This window comes from Gossypium hirsutum, chromosome D09 (genome assembly GCF_007990345.1).
Source record: "Gossypium hirsutum isolate 1008001.06 chromosome D09, Gossypium_hirsutum_v2.1, whole genome shotgun sequence".
NCBI classification, from domain to species: Eukaryota; Viridiplantae; Streptophyta; class Magnoliopsida; order Malvales; family Malvaceae; genus Gossypium; species Gossypium hirsutum.
Window position 1 is genome coordinate 1,351,221 of NC_053445.1, and position 21,243 is coordinate 1,372,463.

At 31.7% G+C, this 21,243-nt stretch overlaps 1 protein-coding gene and 1 pseudogene across 1 annotated transcript; both read left to right on the forward strand.

The window, feature by feature from the left end:
* Nucleotides 1–5,752: 5,752 nt before the first annotated feature.
* Nucleotides 5,753–7,155, forward strand: LOC107931348 (ribosomal L1 domain-containing protein 1). Its single transcript, XM_016863223.2, has one exon. The coding sequence runs from the start codon at nt 5,853–5,855 to the stop codon at nt 6,912–6,914; it is 1,062 nt and encodes a 353-aa protein (XP_016718712.2). The 5' UTR covers nt 5,753–5,852; the 3' UTR covers nt 6,915–7,155.
* A 4,411-nt stretch (nt 7,156–11,566) lies between these two features.
* On the forward strand, nt 11,567–17,308 carry LOC107931310 (pentatricopeptide repeat-containing protein At4g18975, chloroplastic-like; annotated as a pseudogene).
* Nucleotides 17,309–21,243: the final 3,935 nt, after the last annotated feature.

Consider the following 21,243-nt stretch of genomic DNA (forward strand, 5'->3'; position numbering starts at 1 on the left):
TTTTGTCGATTCGTTCGACTAGTGCTAGGCACTTCTATCGTCGGTGATCTGACTAGCACTGGGTGCAAATCTCTATTACAGTTTATCCGTTAGGTACTAAGTGTCATCCACTAAATGACTCATACAAATCAGGTATAATCAAAACATTAAAGAAGATTGGTAAACGAGAATTATTAAGAAAGATATATATAATTATGTATACTCGGGTTGAATTCAATGATAACCAAATTGGATTAAGGTTTATATGAATTATTTTATGAAATGATGGTTATTAAATAAAATTGTAGCTCTTTGAGTCAAGTAAAGTATTTTTTAATTGATCGTTACCTTATGTGTAGGTTAGGTACCTACTTTTGATTGACATTTCGGTATCTAACACATCAATCCCGAACTCAAGTTGGTGATATATTTCTTTTGTGTCTTGGCATGTACCTAGGTTACTGATATTGAAACAACGATATTTTGATTATGGTTTATTCTAGTGAAGGTTACTTGTATTGAATGTAGTTCTATAAGTTATGAATGATATGTTACTTTAAAACATAGTTATATATAGATGTTTGGAGTTATTTATGTAAATGTTTTCACATGGTAGTTATTCTAGTGAATTGGTCACTTTGGTATTATGCTATTGTTGTGCTTGAATTAGTATTAGAAAAAAAGTCTACATATATGTACTCATGTCTATATATATATATATATGTTTGGTCATTTGGTTGATGTTAGAATGTGAGAGCTTGGTTTGAGTTATGTGTCTTCTTATATTACTTTATTGAATGTTAAATCCTTGTTAATGTGTCTTTGAATGGCATATTGGTTAGACACAGGAATTGTAGGATTTTGATATGTATATATATATTTTAATTGCTTAAGGACAATTTTGGTCATGGTTTTAATGTGGTTTTAGGTTTGGCTTGAGAGCCAAGATAGATGTAAAAATTGCCTTGTTTTATAAGAAAATTTTGGGGCATACGGCCAGGGACATGGGCTGTCACACGACCGTGTGTCGTAATGATTTAGGTGCAGGTTTCACATGGCCTGGCACAAGGCCGTGTGTCTTAAAATAGTTAGTTACACGGTCTGAGACATGGTCTGCGACACGACCGTGTGACTCAACATTAAATGCACACACAGGTGGACACATGGGCTGGGACACGGTCGTGCGTCTGGATTTCAAATGTCTACACGGTCTGGACTATGACACACAGTTGTATGTCCCCTATTCTCAAAATTTTCAACTTTTTTCTAACTTTTCCGTTTTGTTTCGAATCCACCCCAAAATATTTTAAAACTATTTTTAAAGCCCCGTAAACTCGATTTAAGGCTCGTAAGTGTATGTTTGTTATAATTGCAGTGTGATTAATTGCTTATATTCATGGTTGGATATTTATGAGTAAGTAATAATAAAGGTTTAAATTGACATCGTAATATTTCGTGTAACAACCCAATTTTGGGTCTAGTCAGAACAGTGGTTTCGGGACCACAAATTTGATGAGAAAAAAATTTATTTTTATTATATTTTTATGGTCTACGATTTCACAGAATGATTTTTTGAAAATTTCGTTCAAAAATTTCAACGTTTGGGCACTCAATTTAATAAAAAGGACTAAATTGTAAAAAGTGCAAAAGTTGAGTTCTACATGTTAAAAGTGTCCAATTGTTATGAAATTTTAAATTGGAGGTCCTTAAATGGAAATTAGACCATTGGTTAACTTTTTGGACAAAAATGGACATAAGATAAGTGAAATAAGATATTTTTAAGTAGGGGGCATTTTGGTCATTTAGTATTAAAAGAATTAAAAAGGCCAAAATAGCCAAAAAAAATTCCATCTTCAAGCTTTGGCCGAATTTCACAAGGGGGGAAGCCATAGTTAGGGTTTTCAAGCTTCCAAGCTCTATAGTAAGTGATTCCAATCCCCGTTTTTAATGTTCTTTACGTTTTTTAGAGTCTCAGTAACTTGATTTAGCTTATTCTAGCAATAATTTAACCTATGGTTTATTTGGAAAAATACCCATAGGTGAAATGTGTTTATTTTGATGTTTTATGGTAGAATATGAAGCTTGAAATTATGTTAAACAACTTTTGCTAAGTGATTTTAAGTGAAAACGAGTAAAACGATATAATCGGTAAAAATACCTAATGTTCATAAGTAAGTGTTAGAGTGGGAATTTGATGTTGCCATAGAAGCGAAAAATGTTCAGTATACCATAATACATAAGAATAAGGGATGAATTTTAATTTACGAGCTTTGGGGCAAATGTGTAAATATGCAAAAGTTTAGGGGCAAAATTGTAATTTTGCCAAAGTTTGAGTCAAGGACTGTTTTGATAAATGTGAGTATTAAATAAGTCAAATGTGCTATTATAAATCAAGAAATAAGTGGAATCGTCCTTGATCGGAGAAAAGAAAAGATTAAAGACTAAATTGCTAAATTTTTATATTGTTGCACCAAAGTAAGTTATGTGTAAATAATAGCAATATATTTTTATAAATTGTGAATTATATTTGATATGTGAATTAATATTGAATGTGGAAGGAAAATTGTTCATGAATTATTCAAGTGATAAAGTGTTTAAAATAAAGTGTTAAGTGTAAATTCCCGGTTGAACTTAGGAATAGAAGTGGATACAAGTGACATGTCACTAGAGACCAATGTTACAGTGTTACAGTGTTACAGTGAGTCCCGGGTGCTGGGTAATCTAGCATGTGTTGTAGACACCTGACAGCTTGTGTGAGCAGGCCTGTGAACATTTCCAGTGTTATTGATCAGTGGTAGCTACGGCTACATATCAGTGGTAGCTTCGGCTACATATCAGTGTGGCACTTATGTGCTAATTCTCTACGTATTTGTGTATATTCCGAGTGTTCAACGGGAAATTGACTAAGTGACAATACATGAGATCATGTAACGACTAAGTGTAATTGAATGATGAATATATGTTTGGAATTGAATTGAATATTGATTGAAAGTGAAAAAGTGAAATTGTGAAATAGTAGAATTAGCAACAAAATAGTTTTGGACAGAAACAATTGTGTGACTTTGAAAAATCACCAAAAATCGTGGAAATCAAATTAGAGAGTGAATAAGTATGAAATGAAATCTTGATGAGTCTTTTTTTACATAAAAGAAACAGAGCAAGCAACAGAGTTATATATTTTGAGATATTTTAACTTTAGTGAGATAGGGTCAGAATGAGTTTGGAATCCCCTGTTCTGACTTTGGAAAATTGTTAAAAAATATAAAAAATATTTACAAGCTAAAATTTATATGTTTAGACCCTAAATGAGTCTATTTTCAAGTGAAATAAACGTAAGTACCATCCGAATTCTGTACAGTGAGATAATTAATTTTTAGTAAAGAGAGGTCAGAACTGACGAGCAGTGAAATAGGGGAAACTTTAAAGAATAAACTGTACTTATTGGCTAAGCCAAAAATTCTGAAAATTTTATGGTAAGAAGATATGTGAATATAGTTTCGGGGAAAATTAACGGATCTTAATTTGGAGCTTTGTAGCTCCAAATAAAAATAATTTAGTGACTCTGTCTCGGATAGAAAGCTTTGAATATACATATGAGTGAATAGTAAAATTATAGAAAATGTTATTTATAAGAGTGTTATGTACATTAAGGATGTGGAATGGAGAGGAGTAGGAGGAAAAATGAAATATATGAATGATTTGTGTATAAATTGGTCATATGCCCGATTATATTTGATAAACGTTGAATTAGAAATGACATAATGTTTCATTTCAATTAGTTATTATTAATTGAATTGTAAATTCATATGGCTGAAACCAAACAATTATTTGTTAATATTATGCATGACATAATGTATTATTCCATATATATATATTCATGGTTGAATTATGATTGTTGAGAAAGATAGATAAATTGGAATGAAAGTTCAAATTTAGTAGAACACAGGGTTGAATACTTTCGTTCAGTGATAAAGACGAATTGACGGAAAATACCATGAATGGACCATGGCAATAAGTGATATGTAATTCCGTGTAAGACCATAGCTGGGCTATAGCATCGGTATATGTTATGTGATTATGTGTAAGACCATAGTTGGACTATGGCATCGAGAAAATAAGTACTCAATTCCGTAAGACGTTCACTAATTTGACAAAGTTGGTAAGGGTCACATGGACTCATATTCAAGTGATAGATTTATTGTGATTGAAGTTGAATTCAATTAAGTGATTTCACCAATTGGATATTGTATATGGCAAGATGTATTAGTGAATTACCTATTTATGAAATGATAGTTGAAGTTCAGTAAATGATACATGGAATTAATATGAAAAGATTTATGATTGTTATTAGTATTGTTTTTGACATAATGTGGATTCTTCGATGTTGAAATGATTTAACGGATTTATTGAGCATATGAATGAGTATGAGACTCATACGAGTTAGTATAGATATGTACATGTGTCTTATAAGCTTTGAAATGATAAGACTTGTGAATTGTGAATTAATCTGTGTGAAAGTATATGGGATAGATTAGCGAATCGTTACGAGATATTGAATATTTAATATATTACAATGGTGGTAGCTATAAGGCTTGGATTGAATGAGTATATATTGGGCCTCGTAAGCCCTAATTAGCGATTCAAAGACAATAATTTGAAAGTTTTAATCTGTATGAAATTTTATAACTTGGTTTAATACATTTATAAGTGTAAGTGTTCTAGTAATGCCTCGTACCCTATTCTGGCATCGAATACGGGTAAGGGGTGTTATAATGTGACATCGCCAGGTTCGACCATAACGTTTAGGCCGAGTTTGGGGTGTTACATTTAGTGACCCGACTTTGGCGATAGAAATGAGTTAAGGGTGTTACATATAAATTATAGATTAGTTTTTATCTATTGCAAATATATATTTAACGTTAGAACTTAATTTTAAAAAGTAAAACTAAAAAATGCAGAAGCTTGGTTTGTATGAGCATGATCATTGACCTTGTATAAGTCATTTTGGTTACTTACATTAAAAAAAACGAAATTTTGACACGATTTTTTTGACACATGAACCTGTCAATGAATGCCATATGTTACAACTTCTTCTTCAATGCATCTTCAGCCTCTTCAGATATTTTCTCCGAGCTTTACATTGCGACTGGAAATTTGGATACTGTTGGCTTCAAAAGGTGTACTTGTTCTGAGAAATTTTGTCCTTTGCTTCCTGAATCGTAGCCAGAGAAATACTAACATCCTTGTATTCGACTGAAAGCCCTAATTTTGGAGATTGTTCCATTTCTGGAATTAACATCGCAAGAACAATCAAGTCATCATTTCAATACAAAATATATGTGCAAATTCAGAATTGAAATAAGTATTATTGGGAAAGGGAATATCCATTTTTTTAAATTGATGAACCCTGTTGTTTGAACTCAAGTTTAGAGTTTTGCCGCTGAATAGAGTGGGTTGTTGAATTTAAACAACTCGAAGCCTCTTTCTAGACAAACTAGTAATGAGGCAAAGAAAAAGGTAATAATCTCAAACAGGCATAAAACACCAAAAATAACTTAAATTAATTGTTTTTGCATGAATTATATATAAATAATTAGCTTAAGAGAGTGACTCAAATGAATGAACTATGTAATGTGGGTATTTAAATTACAATTTTTTTATTTTAAATACCTAAAATGAAAATTTTTGATAATTGAATGACTATATAGTTTACTCAAAAATACAGAAATGATAAAATATAAATCAAATAATTATAAAAACATTAACCCGGCTAAGCGACTAATTTTTGTGACGTTTATTAAACCCTAACTGGCGGCTGGGGAAAAAGTGAATAAAACCCTAGCAAAATAGAAAGAAAGAAAGAAAGAAGGAAGATGGCGAAGAACATGGGAGTAGCGGTAGCGGCTGCTTTATCCGAATTGAATGTGGAGAAGGCTGTGAATGCTCTGCTCAAATGGAGAGATTCTCAGTCCCAAGCCCAAAAACCCCAACTTCTTGAACAGGATGAATTCCTATATCTCATCGTCAGCCTGAAGAAAATCCCTCAAAAGGCTCGCGTTAACCCCATCAAAGTCCCTCTCCCTCACCCCATCATCGATGATCCCGCCGAGCTTTGCTTGTTCATCGATGACCGCTCGAAGTCTGGTATCACCAAAGACGCTGCGTCTAAGAAAATCAAGTCGGAAAACATACCCATCAACAAGGTCATTAAGCTGTCCAAGCTCAAGACTGATTATAAGCCCTTCGAGGCCAAAAGGAAGCTTTGTGATTCATATGATATGTTTTTCGCTGATAAGAGAATTATCCCACTTCTGCCTCGGTTATTGGGGAAGCAATTTTTCAAGAAGAAGAAGATTCCAGTGCCTGTGGACCTTAAGCATAACAACTGGAAGGAGCAGATCCATAATGCTTGTTCCTCTGCTATGTTATTCTTGGGTAGCGGGACTTGCTGCGTGGTGAAGGTGGCGAAGCTTTCGTTGGAAAAGAAGGAGATTGTTGAAAACGTGATTGCTGCTATTAATGGGATTGCAGAGCGTGTGCCGAGCAAGTGGGGTAATATCAGGTCGTTTCATTTGAAGTTGCTCGATAGCTTGGCTTTACCTCTTTTTCAAGCTATGCCTGATTTGCGTTTGAAGATTCTCGCTGATGCTGATCACCATACTTCTTCTAAGGAGGAAAAACAGGAAGTTGAAGAAGAGGAAGATGATACTTCCCATCAGAAGACGAAGAAGAAGAAGAAAAACAAGGGGAGGATACACGATGTTCAGTACATGGATGATCAAGAACATATTAATGACTCTAACTCTGAGGCTGATAGAAAACATGAAATCAATGCGAATATCTCAACCAAGAAAAAGAAGACTGCACTAAAAAAGTTATGCTCTATTGACATCAAGGTCAAGGATAAGAAAAAGAAGAAAAGTTTAGCAGCTTAATGTTTTTTTTGCTTAGTACCACCTAGTAAACTTTAAGTTCAACTTTACTGCTTCTTGTTCTTCCGGATTAGTACTCATTATTGTTTCTTTTGTAATTGGTTTTACCTTTCAATTTTGGGTTGTTCTTGATCTTTTGAAGGTCTATGTTATTTTGAATGCTTCTTTACTTAGCTTTTTATTTGTATTAGATTGTTAAGAATGAATTTGGAGAATGATTGCTGTAAGCAGCATTTGAATCTAATTTCTTTACATATTTAATGGTATACAATGTTATGAAAAGAGTTTACATATTGTAAAATGCAAATATCCATGTGTATCTAAACTGTGTTAAGACTTCAAAATGAATCTGAAGAAGGTGCCTCTAATTTTGCTTGTTTATATGTGGACTACTTCTAGATTGGATTGTCCTACCTAAAGATACTCCGTGTTTGGATAATAATAAGGTAAGATTTTTGGAGGAATAGAAGTTTGATACAGAATTATTTGTAAGATCTATAGGTTTTACACTCATACTCTGTTTATCTTTGTCTTGTTGGTGCTGCTGGATTTTGATGAAAGTAATGGCGGTTGATTGAAACTTGCTGAATACCAAGCTTATTATCTTGATTGATTTTTGACATCAAATTGGTTTTCATTTTTTTGTTTAAATCTATTAGTTTGTTTGTTGCCCCTCAGGATTTGTTCAGTGTTTACTTAGTTTCAACTTCATTTGTTTGTTGAGAATCCCAGTATGGTAGGATTAGACTTTTTAAATCAGATTGATGTTTATAATTGGAAGTTATTGAGGGAACTGATGTGAAAAAAGTATTGTATGTTTGAGCTTCGTGTACACACACACACACACACACACACACACACACATTTATATATCATGTGTTACCTATAGGCATCAGATGTCTTGAGGTCCCATTAATTTCTAAACCTATGAAGGTGAATTGATGGTATCATGGAATGATGGAGAGGGAACTTAAGTGAAAGAGAAAGAGCCTTTACTGTAAGAATTACTGAATGAGAAACGATTTTGTTGCTTGTAATATGAATCTAAAAAGAAATAAGCTATTCCATGTGTCTAATTGCCACGGCGATTGGACAACCATCACTATGATGCTCTAGCAAGATGTAACCAATACTCATTAGAAAGGTAAAGCGGTAACCATCATCTCTCTCTCTCTCTCTGTCTCTCTCTGTCTGTCTCTACAGCTGGTCCCCTGCCTTCAAGAGCCAAATGGGGAGTAGGAGACCATTCATGGTGTGGGAAATTTGGGATATTGGTCTCCTCTTTTCTTTTTGCTCTGTTTGTGATTTTGATATTTGATATTTGATATATTGGGACTCAAGTGGATGTTCTTTGTGGCTTAGAAAATGAAAAAGATACCTCAACCGTCCCTTGACTAAAGGTGACTTTTCACAGATAGTAGCAAAGGGATCTTATAAATTGCCGTGGTCTGATGTGGTAAGTTTTTGTTCCGTGCTAGTCTCTACTCTCTATGACTCTACCTCTTTGGCTTGCTGCTTTTGAGTTTAAATTTTGTTTAGTTGTTCTTTGGTATTGTCAGAACAAAACCCCCATCTTCTTGTATGCTTTAGTAAAGTAAAAATATGTTATCAATTATTAGTCTTTTATTAGATGATGCTACACAATGGCAGGGAAACACTAGGAAAATCAGTGAACTAGCAATATTGAGCTCTCAGGTCACCACCAGCATCATCAAACTTCTCCTCCAAGTTTGTAGTGTTTGTCTCACTTAAACTAAATTGTTACCCTTCCGCTTTTTATTTTCTGAGCAAACTTTCATCTAGATGATCCAAAATCATTGTAGTAGTGATTTCATCTTTAGCTGCATATGCTAATAGGCCTTGCACAAATCGAAGTGCCAAGCCAAAATTTTTAACTTATTTGAACTTGTTGCTTTGAAGTTTGGTGGCAAGTACAGACCATTTCGTACCATATGGAATGCACATCTTGATTTATGATTATATTTCAATAGTACATGTAATTAGCAAGTTTTGAGTTTCTGTTTTTCCTGTATTCCTTGTGAATAATATCTTACTTGACAAACTTTAAAGTAAGTTGGATGATGTAAGTTACCATTCAGGCCCTGGATTCTGGAGTAACAGAGGCTGTTTTAATGCCCCTATGACCAGAATTAGTATCATCACTCTCCTTCAGGATTTAGTTATGGTTACGATGACCACTTTCGAATGTTTACTTGGAGCATATCAACTATTTGCTCATATATTGCTGGTACATTATTGATATTCTTAAGAACTTTATTCAGACAGCAGCCAGTATTGTGCTCTTTGGCAATCTTTTGCATATCTTGACTTGCCTTTTGGACTAGTCTTTGACCATGAATTTATCGCTAGAGCTGGTGCTGACTGTTACCATTTAGTTCCATCTAATTAATGGTAAAATGTCAGCCTTCGTTGTTCTACCACTCTGCTAATGCTTTGATACATGGAAGAAGCTCATCTTTCTGATCTGCATTGACCATTGAGAACAGCTGTGTGTGTGATCTTCTTCTTCATCATGGCTCAGCTTTCACCTTCTAAGTGTTCTCGTCATGGCAGACAAATACACTTCTTCAGTGCTCATCTTAGAATTTTAACATACAGTCAACATTACAATCACGTGATGAGCACTGAAGAAGTGCGTTTGTCTGCCATAAAAGATAAATGGCTGCCAAAATATATGAGTTTTAACTCTATATCTTATTTAAGTTTAACGTACACTGGTGTTTTTGCTTTTGTTTCCATGACATTCAGAAGGGGCAAATCATTGAGTTACCACTGCTCGTTTGTTATTAATCGAGTCGGCCCTGCACTTGGTGGATGTTTAAAGGAATGTAGAGTTGCTGCTGTTGAAAGAGTTGGCAGGTTCTACAACATGCCTCTCCTGTGGGGTTCCATACTCTTGCCATTGCATTGTAAACTGTTTTCTAAGTTCAAACAAGATAGACTCTTCAACATCAACAGCTGCAAAATGTGCTTCTATGATCCTATTTCTGTTTGTTATCTTCATATGACCATACTTTGAACTATCTATCTCCATTAGTAGGAAATACAGTTACATGTGCAAAGAAGAGCTCAAATTTTCGGACAGTTCTGCTGTGCCAAAAAATTTAACCTTTTACTAATATCTCTAATTTATACCTATATTTCTAAAAAAATTAAATATTTGTATGTGCGCAATACCAATACTTTCAACAAAAAAATGTTAAAATTTTGGTAAAAGTTAGATATTTGTGTGTGCGCACGGAAGATTTTTCACGTAATGAGGTTCTTTGAAACAAGATCGAGAATTTCAAGCTTGATGAGTGACCCATTTCTGATGGAGGTGAATTGGTATTCAATATTTTAAATAAAAAATTAATATAAGAATTTATAGTGATTTTTACTCAATTATTTAGTTACTTTACCTTAGTTTTCATGATAATGTATAACATTTACAAATTTCGAATAAGGTAGAACATTTGCAAATATCTTAATCTTTTGAAGGAAAATATATACAAATAAACACTTGAACAAAGAATAAGAACTTTAACTCTAACAAGTGTCTATAAATTAAATTTAAATATAGAAAGGATAAAGGATGAAATCTTTAAATATTTGCTTTTTAATCTTTTGAACTTATATCTTGGTCTCATTTGAATATTTAGGGACCCTCATTTATATCCTCTCATTGAATTCTAGCCATTTGAAGTAGCTAGAGAGTGATTATAGTCGTTGAAACATTAAATACACAAGTAACTGTAGCATTTCAACATAAAGGATCGATCATTTTGAAAATGACCCTTAAGAAAAACTAGCTATTAGAAATCAAAAAGGCTTGATCCTTTCCCCTCTAAAATTGTCTATGGATACTGACCTGTGAATGGAGGAAATTTATTATTCTGAAGAGGATATCGTTCCCTTAAGAAAAAAACTAGCCATTAAAAACCAAAGATGATGAATCCTTTACCCATCTAGAATTGTTTGTGGATATTGACTTGTGAAAGGATCGGGTGATTGATCCTTTGCCATTTGGATTTGGGCAAAAATATTTGTGAAAGGATCGGGAGATTGATTCAACTATCCAATTTTCAAATGCTAAGTTTGTTCATGGTTAAGTTATCCGCCCAAGCTCGAAAGCCCACCAGAATTTTGAGAGGATTTGAGCAAAAATATTGAGTTCAAAAAATGGGCTTGAGCAAAAAAATCAGGCCCATTTAAAATATGGGTCGAGCTTGAGTTTGAACATTCAAGGCCCAAGCTCGGCTCGGTTCCACCCGCTTTTGTTAAGTTTGTAATGTTTTATATTATGTTATTTTTATATATTATGTAAATTATAGCACATAAAAATTAAATCTATAATACTACTATAATATAAATATTAAAAAAATATTAAGATGACTATATATAAAATTGTAATAAATAAAAAATTAAAAATAATATAAATATAATTTTTATTTTAAGAAAATTATGGATGAACTAAATGAATTTGGGTTAGCAATTTACAATTATAGATAGATTTAAGTAAATTTTAAATTTGTATTTTAAACCGAGTTTAAAAAAATATAAAAAATTAGAATAAATTAATATCATTTTTAAACTCGATCGAGTAATACTTTTACCAAATACAAATAAATAAAAAATAATTCCAGCCCAAAGACAACTCAAACCGAAATACAAATTGTAATGACGACCCAAATAAATCCCACCCTTGGTAAACGATAAACCCGTCTCGACCTAATTCAGTCCGAGCAGGTTCACTCCCTCTTTTGTCTTCGGTTATACCATTATTATTATTTTGAATGACAAGAAATTAGCCAGTAACCAGTAGGTACTTATAAACATATTTACGAGTTCCACCTGTTTCTTGCTCTCGTCTTGAAAGACCAGCGCCACTACCACGCTTTTAGCTCTTCCATTGCCATATCGAATCCAACCCGTTCTGATGCTGCGATTTGCATTGCAAAAAGTACTCTTTCTTTTCTCCTTTTCCATGTAAATCATGCACTTTTATGTTCATTTTTATATAATTAAAAGCTACATACTTGTTTCATTATTATTTATAGATTTCTGGACACTCCACGCAAAGGATTTTTCTTCCTGCAACATCAACGTTGATGAGAGGTTGCTCCTTTGCTACATATGAGGTGATATTTTTGTTTTCAAGTTTTCTTTCATAACTGGTGCCAAAATCTGTCACCCCCATCACCTGTTTGATTAAATTACGAAATGAGTTTTCAATGTAATTCAACTTTTTTTTTTTAGTTAGAACTTTGGTTTCCTTCTCTGCTAATATTTCTAACTTTGAAGACCCTGCTATTCTTTGATGGCTGGTTAATGTCTACTCCTTATTCAGATTCTCAGCTTCTGAACTTCTCTGTTTTTCTCTTAGTCCAAGTAAAGAACCGGTCTCTGTTTGAGTTACCCTTTTCTGGTTTCATGTAATCAATGTATAAAATTTATAAATATGTGTATGTATTTATGCATATATTAGAAAAATAAAAGCGGGGGGGGGGGGAGATACTTGACAGTTAATAACTAGGCCGTCTGATTTGCTCATTTCTTTAACTATGTTTATATAGGTTATCCCAAAAGGACAAGGAAGAGAAGCACACTGTGACCACGTTGTGAAGGTAAGTTCTTTGATATGTTGCCATTGAGTTGCTGTAATTTTTCAAAAAGTTGAAGCCTTTGTCATTTTACTGTTAGTGGTATACTCTAACCAAGTTGATCAACGGAGTTAAATGTTTGAACTTCACTCGCAAAAACTTAAAATAGGGCTAAGTTTGATAGAGTTTTATTCTTCAAATTTGATATTGATTCTAAAAGTTAGTGAGCTATTCAATTAGCCTCATATCATTAAAGATAAAATCAAGCTCATACACTTTGTGACAGAGAGATTTGTTATTAAGTCAACAGCTCAATTACATACATGTATGAGCAAGACTTGGCTTCCCTACACTCCTAGTAAGGATGAGTTTCAATTGGAGGTTCATTCATTCTTAATCAAATTTTATAAATAAATAAAAACCAACTTTTAGTTAATTTTATTTGATAAATTGAAAAAAGATAAATATTGAATAACTAAAGCTTGATTCTGCATTTGCTTAAAAAGAGAAGAAGCATGAATCTGCTTTTATTAGGTTTTTGAAGTTGTAATATATTATTTTGTAGTGATTTTACAACTAATGAGATTTTACGCAATAGAAGATGGCACAGAAGGTCCATTAGTAAGACACTAGGATAATGTGGTCTAAAAGTAAAATATTGTTGGTTGAATGAAATAAATTTATTTAAACTACTAAATATTCCTAAAGTTTTAATTTGGAATATTATATTATGTGGTACTTAAAATGATTAACTAGCTATGTCACTCAAACACCTGGTAAGTGTTGAATATGATTATGTGTCTGGAATGGGTATACTCAGAAATGTTTTGCAAGTTTTTTTTTCGTTCCTGTTATAAATTTGCAAGGTCATACTTACGTACAGTGTCTAGGTTTATGTCAAATACAGACTCTTTAGGGATTATGAAGAAACAAAGCAACATAGGTATCTATCACAAATTTTAATTTTCAATTTGTCATCAAATATCATCTTTCTGTAATTTCCATTTAATATTTCAAGCCATCCTGTTATCTCTATTTATTTTCCTTCATTTCTCATGTATATCAACTTTTATAGGAATAAATAGCATAGGAACTTTTTTGACTTGCAAAAAATAGAATGAAGGGAACATGACAGATCCTTAAAGTTTGAAACATGTTTGAGTACGGTGTTCTATGATTGGAAGAAGGGTTAAGCAATTATTTTGAAGTTTTTCATATTTCTTTCTTGTACAAAAAGGGTTTATTTATCTTTTGGACAAGCATGATTTATCAAATATAATAGAGGTTTACACAGATATCTTATCTTATTAATTTGTTAATCTGTTTTTTACATGCTGCTTTATTTTGGATAAGTTCTTCAACTTTTTGAGTTGTTGAGTTCATTTTATTTGACTGCCTTAACCGATATGGGAATTATTTAAGGATCAATGTAATAACCAAGTCGCGAATCTTTATCCCAAGCCAAATGTTGGAGGTCAACAGAAGCTCCAAATTGGGCAGAATGTCTCGAGAAAGGACAAAATTAAGTTTCTTGTCACCACAGTAAGTATAACAGCATGTCATCTTCTTTTTTTTTTTTCCTTATTGGCTTTAATTTTTCATGCTAAACTGGGTTGTTAAATTACTAAAATAACTCCATCTATGCAGCTTCTTGATCTTAAAGACAGTAAAGAAGCTATCTACAGTGCTCTTGATGCATGGGTTGCTTGGGAGCAGAATTTTCCTATTGGACCTCTTAAAAATGTAATCCTTGCTCTTGAGAAGGAGCATCAGTGGCATAGAATTGTTCAGGTATCAGCAATTACTCTTTCCAATTTGGTTTTTTTTAATTTTAATCAGCTTTCCCTCTCTCTCACTGGATGATTTATTTTTCTTTGTATCGGACGCTACAAAGTCACTTGAACTGGTTAGTTGTGATTCTATTTTGTTTGTTAAGAGGTGTATCCCACTTCAACTGGTCGACCTCAAGTCGAGTCTATCTATTGTGAAATGGTTTTAGGTGGATGCTTAGCATTGGTATTGGAGCTTAGGCATGTTCTGTTCTTCTTGTCCAACCCCATGTGAGGTTTACCACCCCTTTGAGGTTGTTCATCTATTAAGTTGGGGTCTTTTTGCCTATTTCCAATTGGTTTTTGCTTAGATGCTTAACAATTATATTTCAAGTTAAGAAAGAAGATACCATCCAGGTTACTTGGGGCTCTGGAATCAATAAGTGAATTAGTAGTAAGAAGAGCACATTTTTCTTGGCATTTGGCTCTTTTGTTTCTTGATGTAGGTTAGGGCAAGAACTGCACATATCAACGATAATAGATGTTTATTATTGAGAATTGTTTTTCATTTTAACAGGAATAGATGTTTCTACCAACTGTACCACATGTTTAACTTTACAGTTTCACTTTTATCAGAATAGTTTGATTAGGGCTCTTCATTCAGTATTTGCCTTCCTCACTTTTTACTTTTATGGTACATATGGGAGATACAAGGGGGAGGGAGGATTCAATCTTGGACCCCAAACCTCTTAAAGAGGGTAACAACGTCTATACCAAGCTTGACTTGCTGCCTTCCCCACATTACAAGTACCTCTTTTTCTCTACTTTCTGCTTTTTTTAAAGAATAAATACATAAATAATTCTTATACTTGTAAAAGACAAGGTAAATTAAATTTTGCAAATTGCATATTAGAATACCTCCTGCATCAAATATAATGAGTCATGTCAAGTGAACTCTTTGGATATGAATTCAAGTTCAACAACTATTGTTCCCTCTTAGGTTATTAAATGGATGCTAAGCAAGGGGCAGGGAAACACAATGGGAACATATGGACAATTATTACGAGCTTTAGATATGGATAATAGAGCAGATGAAGCTCATCAATTCTGGGTGAAGAAAGTAAGTGCTGATCTACATTCAGTGCCTTGGCAGTTATGCGGCCTCATGATATCAGTATACTATTGAAACAACATGCTGGAGAATCTTGTGAAGGTATGTTTTTGTTCCCTAGCTATCAACTATATGCATATTAAAAAGTTAGTACTTAATATTGTACAGGTGGTTTTCAGATCTTTGATAGGTTTTCGTTTTTTTTTTCTCTCGAGCTTTACTTAATTAAAAGTTCAGCTTATTCTTATTTTCTCATAACTAACTAGTTTTTCCAATATTTTGTGTTGGTCTATTTTTAATTGTTATCATAAATCTTTTCAAAGGCTTGGAAGCTTTTGGTCGCAAGCCTACAGACAAATCAATAGTTCAAAGGGTAGCAGATGCATATGAGATGTTAGGTTTACTTGAAGAGAAAGAAAGGGTTCTTGAAAAATACAAAGATATTTGTACCAAGATAGAGAAAGGTCATAAGAAATCTAAGCAGACTTCATTGAAGAAAAAGAAGGATTCTGGTTAGATTCTCAATCTCTTCCCACTCCATTAACCACTTGCAGAGTAGAATTTTGTATTTTAGGAGGATGAAGGGTTGTACCATTTTCACCTAGGACAATGTAGCAAACGTTGAATATGAGGAATTTTGATTAATTTTTTTTGTTTCATTGTCAAGTTTAATACTTCCAGATTTGATGAGAGAGTCTAGGGGTGTAACTGAGACACTGGTATTCACAAGCTACTTGAGTTCGACTCGAAAAAAATTCAAGCTCAATTCAGTAATTATCGAGCCGAGCTCTAGCTCGAGCTACCGAACTTGCCAAATTCGAGCTTAGTAATACTTGACTCGAACGGCTCGCAAGCATTTTCGAAATTTTTATATTTTTATATTATTAAATTACGTTATTGTCCTTAATGTATATTATTAACCCAAAGTTTAATTATTGAGTCGAACTTGAGCTCGAGTAGCTCGATTATATCTTGAGCTGAGCTCGAGCTGAAAATAGATGTTTGACTAAGCTCAATTCGAGTATTGAGCTCCGAATTTCGAGTCGAGCTCGAGCTTGGCAGTATACGGGCTCAATTCTGCTCAATTACACCCCTATGAGAGACTCAAACTTGTATGCATTGTAAGATAAAAATGTTAAAAGTACCATAGAGGCCCTTATACTAGAAGTCAGATTGCATTTTGTCCTCTCTACTAAAAAAAAGGGCAAATTAGTTCCTATACGTTAGATCAAAGAGTAAACTGGTCCTACTATTAAAAATTGATCTCTATACGTCAGAATGAGGTACATGTAGCACACTAGTGTAATTGTCAAATTATTCTGTCAACCACATCAGTTTTTAACAGTAGAAATTGATGAAATTTTGAACCGAAAGGACTAGTTTGCTCTTTGATTTAGCATATAAGGACTAATTTGTCTATTCTTTTAATTAATAGGATAAAATACAATCTGACTCCTAGTACAGGGGCCTCCATGATACTTCTACTGATAAAAAATGTTTCTTTGACCCTGCTGGTTTCGGTGGTTTTCAGGACGGGGAAGACCTAGACAGAGACAGACATCGACTTCAAATAACCTTGTCAGCACCATGGATGGCCCAGAATTAGTGAGATGAGGATGGGTTTTGCTTCCCATATTGGAAGTGGTAAATTTATTTCGTCAGCTATTATAATAGTACCTTGGACGACAACAGGCTCCTAATTTTTCATCGGTTGGAAAATCGTTGTGTGAATACATGGTTGGATGATAGTCAACAGGGAATTGGCCTAAAATCTTTCTATGCTTGAACTCCTTTGGTATCTAGTGATTGTCAAACATTATTGTAAATTATGTATTTCTATTGCTATATTAATTACTGATCAAGAGTGTTGATCTTAATTTCATTTTTTATTTCTTTTGGGGTTTTTTATTTCAATATCTATTTGGAGTTATGCTATATTAAATCTTGTTATACATTAATAAAAAAAAAGTATACACATTTTTCCCTTTTGATAATTGAGGATAGTGTAAGGATATTAAAGATTGAACCAGTCTTTTTTTAATGATACAGAAAGTCGTACTTGAGGATAATGTAAGGATATTAGGGATTGGATCAAAGTTTTTTTTTCTTTATTATTAATACAAAGATAATACAGTTACACATACTTCATGGGTTTAAAATATGAGTATAAATACATCTTCAATCAATTATAATGTAAAATCTAATTAATACAATGCACAACCGGTAAAAAATCAAAAGACAAACTAATATTTAAGTTTAAGTACTAAAAAAACCTTGCAAAATAATTAAAAAAATTAACTGGGTCCCTAGTTGAAAAGTGCAATAACTTGAGTGCTTGTAATATTATTTTCCGTCAAACCCCCTAATGGGTTGTTAAGTGTAGACGTGACAGTTGATGTGACAATTGACATGAAAAAATGATAAAGTGTGTGTCGATGTGGCATTTGACAAATAAAATTATTGGTAAAATTTAATTAATTTTTTAATTATTTTATAAGGGCTAAATTGATTTTCAGGGAATATATAAAAAAAGTTTAAAAAAATAAAAAAATATTAAATTTTATAAAAGGAATAATAATTTTTATAATATTTATAATACCTAATCATTTATAATAACTTCTATAATTTTTTATATTTCCTATTTTATAATATTTAATACTTTTTAATAGAAACTTACTACTCCTTTTTGTTTTTCCATCTTTATAAACTTCCCTCGCATCACCTACTTAAATCATCACAAACTTATTATCTCTCATATCCTTCCTCTGTATCTCATACAAGTCTAATCACCATCACACTTTGAGCTCTCCATTAAAACCAAATCCAAACCTTCAAAACAACAAGAGTTTTCTATAATTTTCTTATATATATATTTTATTATTTTTATAACTTTTTAATACTTTTAATAACTTTTTATAAATTTTTATATACAACTTTCAATAAATTTTTTTTATAGTTTTTATATATTTTTGAAAAATTCTATAATTTCTAAATTTATTTATAGTATTTATATAATATTTTCATATTTTTTATAACATTTTATAATATTTAAAATATCTTATAATATTGTATAATTTTTATAAATTTTCTTTGTAATGATTTATTTTGAGGATGTATTCTTTGTAAAAATATTTGGTACACAATTAGTGGGGTTTTTAAACTCCATACGTAGTGTTAGAGGGTTGACAAGTGTTCTATAAATGTATAGTGAAATATTAAAAACAAAGACATACTTCAAATTTTTAAAGTTGCTTGTGGAATAAAAAAAAGATATTATGCCAATATACCAATTATTTACCCAAAATACATATTTATTTAACATAAAACAAATTTATAATATAATTTAATAATAATTAAAATGTTTTTATAATTAATCAAAATTTTATTATCTTTAATCGAAACTTAGTAATAATTAATAAAACGTAAAATTATTCTTTAATTTAGAATTCATTTAACGAATAAACTTTAAAATCAAACCTTGAAAAGGTAAATAGATATTTAAAGCATAAACTTTAAAAAAGTAGGTAGATATTTTCTTAAAGTATGAGAGTTAAGTGAAGGGATTCATTTAATTGCGGTGTGTTTGGAACAATATTTGATTTCCTCTTTTGTTCACGGTTTGGTGAGTTTGGGGTACACCTCAACAGATTTGAAGATTTGTTCGGAAAATAAGAGATTTTGAATAAAAATATAGGTTTGAAAAATTAATTTAGACAATAAAATAAAGTCTGTTTTTTAAATGGGTCGGGTCTCGAGTAAGATTTTTTGGCTTGAGCCCGCCCCGAATTTAGCTAACTTTTTTCCCCTGTTGCTATTTTGTTGTTTACTAATTACTACTGCTTTGCTATTGTTTTATCATCATGTTGCTACTATATTACTATTATTTTGTTGTTATTATTTGGATATTGTATAACTCTTATTTTATTCTTAATTTTGCTACTATTTTAGAGGCATTTGCTTGTTAAGTTGCATATATATTAGTGTTATTTAAGTATAAATATTTTTTAATGTATTTTCAATTTTTTGGAAAATATTTATTTTAATGTATTTAGTGTATTTGATGTATTATACTTTTTAAATTTGTTTTTATATTAAAAATAATATGATTTTTTTTAATTCAGACCAGGCTTAAGTATATCATTTTTTTTATCTAAACTAGGCTTCAGTAAAGTTTTAGATTCATTTTTCAGGCCAAACCAAATTTAAAATTGAATCTTAATTTTTATATATATCTCAATCTAACCCAACCTATAATTAAACCTAGTTACAAGTAGACGAAGAAAAGGCGAACAAGAGATTAGTGTCCCAGTCAAACAAATGGTCCAACTCTGACCATGTTGCTCTAATGTTTAAAGTGATTTTCATATAAAGTAACTCAATTATTTAAATTATAATCACTCAATTTACATTTTGATCACTTAATTGTAAGAAATTATAAATTAGTCATTGAATTATTCGAAAATTTTTATTTAAACAATTGGGTTGTTAAAATCACTATTATATGACATTTTTTATTTGCACCACCTGCACCAATCAAAAGCTATCATTTTCCTTCCTTTCTACAATTCAATATTTTTTTATGAAACAGCATTGAACATCACAAATTTACGAATCAAAATCCAAATAGTTTTCTTTTTCGGTATTCAATACTAACCATCATATCGAATTGAAGCTAGGGACGATACCAAGAGGGTAGGTACCCCCAAAATGGAAAATTATCAATTTAGTCTCTTGAAAATTTTAAAATTATAAGTTAGTTTAATGTTGAAAATACATTTTGGCCCCCAAATATGAAAAGAATTTCAATTTAATCCCTTTAAAATTCTAAATCAACAAGCAAATACAAAGAAAAATTATACTTTAACACCTTTAAAATTTTAAAATTTAATTTTGGCCCCTCTAAAGATAAATTTCTAACTTTGTTCCTAATTGGATCTAAGGCATGTTCTACGTATTAATAAGTATTGATTTACTGTACCGATCATTGAATCGTCGTATAAAACTTGCTAATAAGACATTTAAAAAACAAAATAACAACCCAATAACTTAAATAAAACTTTTCAAATAGTGATAGTGACCATTTTAAAAAAATTTAAAATTAAATAACCAATCTATATATAGTTTACGAAAAGCTTAAAGTCAAAGTCGGTACGTCTTAAGGGGTTCCGTTTTCCAAAAGTTACGCGCCCTCGTGATGTGGACTTTTATAGGGTCTCCAAATAGCAAGTTATGATATTCCACCACTTCACATTCATATATTATATGCTGAAAGCAACCATCTTGCTTGGGGGAACAAATAACCACCCACCTTTTCACTCCTTTTATACTAAAAATCAAATTGTATTTGGTTTGTTTTACTAAAAAATAAAATAAAATAAAATCGTCCACATGCGTTAATTCAGGAATTTTTTTTAGAGAGGCCGAAATTAAATCATAATTTTTACGATAATAGTCTATATCTTTATAAATTTTAAAAGATTAAATTAAATTTTTATCATTTTTAGGGGGCCAAAATGTAATTTTACTTTTATTAAGTTTCAAAGGAATTTTCTATTTTCCGTGATGAGATTAAAGAGTAAACTAATTATTTTTATTAAAAAAATTATTTATTTCTACGGAATAATATTGAGATTAATTGTATGGTGAAGTTAATGATGGACAAGGATCGTAGCTCGGAAATTGTTCACATATCATTTTCTATAAAATGAAATAGAATTATGAATGAGGCGATGGGTATATGTATATGGGATTTGCTTTGCGTTTGATGAGTTTACCTAACGAAAGAAAGTTGTTTGTGGTATATGTAAATAGGAAGGTTAGTGTACTTTTTTTAACTTCTATTTTTTTTA

Bases quoted from the DNA above. Each gene is read 5' to 3' on its own strand.
- LOC107931348 (XM_016863223.2), top strand. From the start codon at position 5,853: ATGGCGAAGAACATGGGAGTAGCGGTAGCGGCTGCTTTATCCGAATTG.